The sequence below is a fragment of the Plasmodium gonderi genome, assembly GCF_002157705.1.
Source record: "Plasmodium gonderi DNA, contig: Pgo-contig_895, whole genome shotgun sequence".
NCBI lineage: Eukaryota > Apicomplexa > Aconoidasida > Haemosporida > Plasmodiidae > Plasmodium > Plasmodium gonderi.
The window spans coordinates 1-2506 of record NW_021629560.1 but is presented as its reverse complement, the minus strand read 5'-3'; the positions used below and the strand labels follow the sequence as shown (position 1 = coordinate 2506).

The 2506-nt window shown below is 21.7% G+C and overlaps 1 protein-coding gene across 1 annotated transcript; it reads right to left on the bottom strand.

The window, feature by feature from the left end:
• PGO_004435 (variable surface protein) lies at positions 1–985 on the bottom strand (the record flags this gene model as incomplete). The annotated part of the gene is made up of 2 exons (XM_028691480.1): positions 1–819; positions 965–985. Coding segments are annotated over 2 exons (840 nt in total), but the record flags the coding sequence as incomplete, so codon positions are not given.
• Positions 986–2506: the final 1521 nt, after the last annotated feature.

Genomic DNA, 2506 nt, shown 5'->3' with positions numbered 1-2506 from the left:
AAATGTACTTAGAGGCTTCAATTCGTCCTTTTTTATTTCATATGCTTGCTGATAGTCCATTATATTTAATGGAGTATCAGAAGACCCATCATGTACAGAGAGCACTTCCTCTACTTCTTTTTCTGCTTCTTCTTCTAGTTCTTCCTCAGAATCAACCTGCTCAATAGTAACTGGTTTCTCTACATCATCACGACATTTAAACATATCTAAAAAATCTTCTGGATTATACTTTTCGTATTCAATTCCCCAAACAGGGCACATATGTTCATTCTTAAGAATACACACATCTTTATATTTCTTATATATATCAGCTATCTCACTGAGGTATGTACATAATTTATCACACTTTTCCTTAAAATTATTTTTCATATCCCTAAGATAATTAAAATCCATAGAATAATCAAACAGTTTTTTAGCATGATCCCAATTATCGTGATAACTAGTAATTTTAAGATAAGGTTTACAACTGCAAGCCTTGGAATCTGTTACGAATTTAGTACCAAGAATCCACATATCGTTAATATCTGATAATGCATTAAAACAATTTGTTCTATCCATATGATAAGTTCTTGATAGTTTATTATATAACCAATAGGTTAAAATATTACAATTCATTTCCTTGAATTGAGGTTTACTCCTTATTCGTTCTTTTTTTACTAGATAATTTATATATGCTTTACAAAGTTTTTTAATTTGTCCATTTGTACCGTATTTTGTTGTAGAAAAAGTTTTACAGTATTCTACGTTTACTAAATCCGAAGGATGCATATTCAGCATTTCATATAATTTAAATGAAGGTAAATGAGATTCAGTAAATGTCTATAAGTTAAAACGGAAAAAAGTAAAATATAAACATTTATATATTCACTAATATTATAAATTTTTTCTTGCAAAACATTAATTGCAGGATATATATTAATACACATATATACAATAATATGTATAAAATTAAATGTATCCATACACCCGCTCTGTTTTCAGGCATTTTTACATATTATAATATAAGAAATATAAGAAGTGATAAATTAGTTAATGTCCCTATTTAATTATGCGTGATCTAATTTTGAATTAATATGTCATGTGTAAATATAGAAATTGTTAATTTAAGCATAAACATATATTTTAAAAAAACATGAAAAATCTTATAATATATATTTTAAAAAAAATATATAGAAGGCTGTAATAGAAATATATAATTTATTGAATTTATTAGTTGTGCACTAATCATGCATATGAGTATGTTTCTTCAAAAATTAAAAATAATAATGGCTAAAAAATAATGATATGAAGTTCTTTTTTAAATTAGATTTCAATAAAAAACATAATATATATGAATAATTATATATAAATAAATATAAAAATGTTCTTATAATTTAATATAAATTAATGTTACACTGTGAATATGTAATAAAAATACATATAACATAATTTTAAAAAATTTCATATATGCATAAAACAAATTTTAATTATTCATCATATATAATATCACTTTAATGATTTTTTTTTTTTTTAGTCATTTAGTGTATCCTATGTTATAAATGATTATCAAAATATTAAAGGATTATGCCAAAAAACTTAGATTTTATAACACAATTTATTTATATGTTATAATCATTGGGAGATACTCATGTATTAATCATATTTGTCATGAAGTATATATATTTGTTTTATAATTTTTATATAAACTAAAATTATACGTGTTCTGCATTAATATTCATTCATATGTGGTTCAGGATTTAGGAATAGTGTTTTGTTTGTAGGGTTCTTTTTATTCTTTAATAATTTTCTTTGGGAACTCCTGTATCATGCATGCATTATATTAACCATTTCTATGTTTTGTTTTAATTCTTTTGATATTCGATATAATTATATTTTATAATTATATCATATACATTTATATAATAATATTAATATATTATATATTTATGTGAATTAAATAAAATAATTCAAGCATGAAATTAATATTAAATTTAATATTTATATTTGTCACAATGTTATCTATTATTTTATTCCTCCATATGTTCTTATTTTATTGTTTATTTTCAAATGTATTATTAATAGTTTTATTGTGTGACAAGGAATACTTTATTTTTGACCTCGTTCATAGTATTATATATATACGTGATTTAGTGTACCATAGTAACTCTTATATACACCATTAGTACAGTATTTATTGTTTAATAAACACTGTTCATAATTCTATCATATCATATAAACATATAATAAAACTATAGTTGTACATGATATAAATGTTATTGACACATTATAAAAAAATATGAATTTATGTCAGCATTACATTGATGATAATATTTTTAACAAACTTTATTTACATATTTTGAGTTATATAACTTTTTCTTCATATGAATGATTTGTCAATATAATTAAAATTATATTATCTTAGTATTATATATAAGTTCTATTTATTTTAAATAAAATATTTTTACAGTGTCCATTCCATTACATAATAAAAAAAGAAGGCATATATTCTAATATACTTATTCAAAAT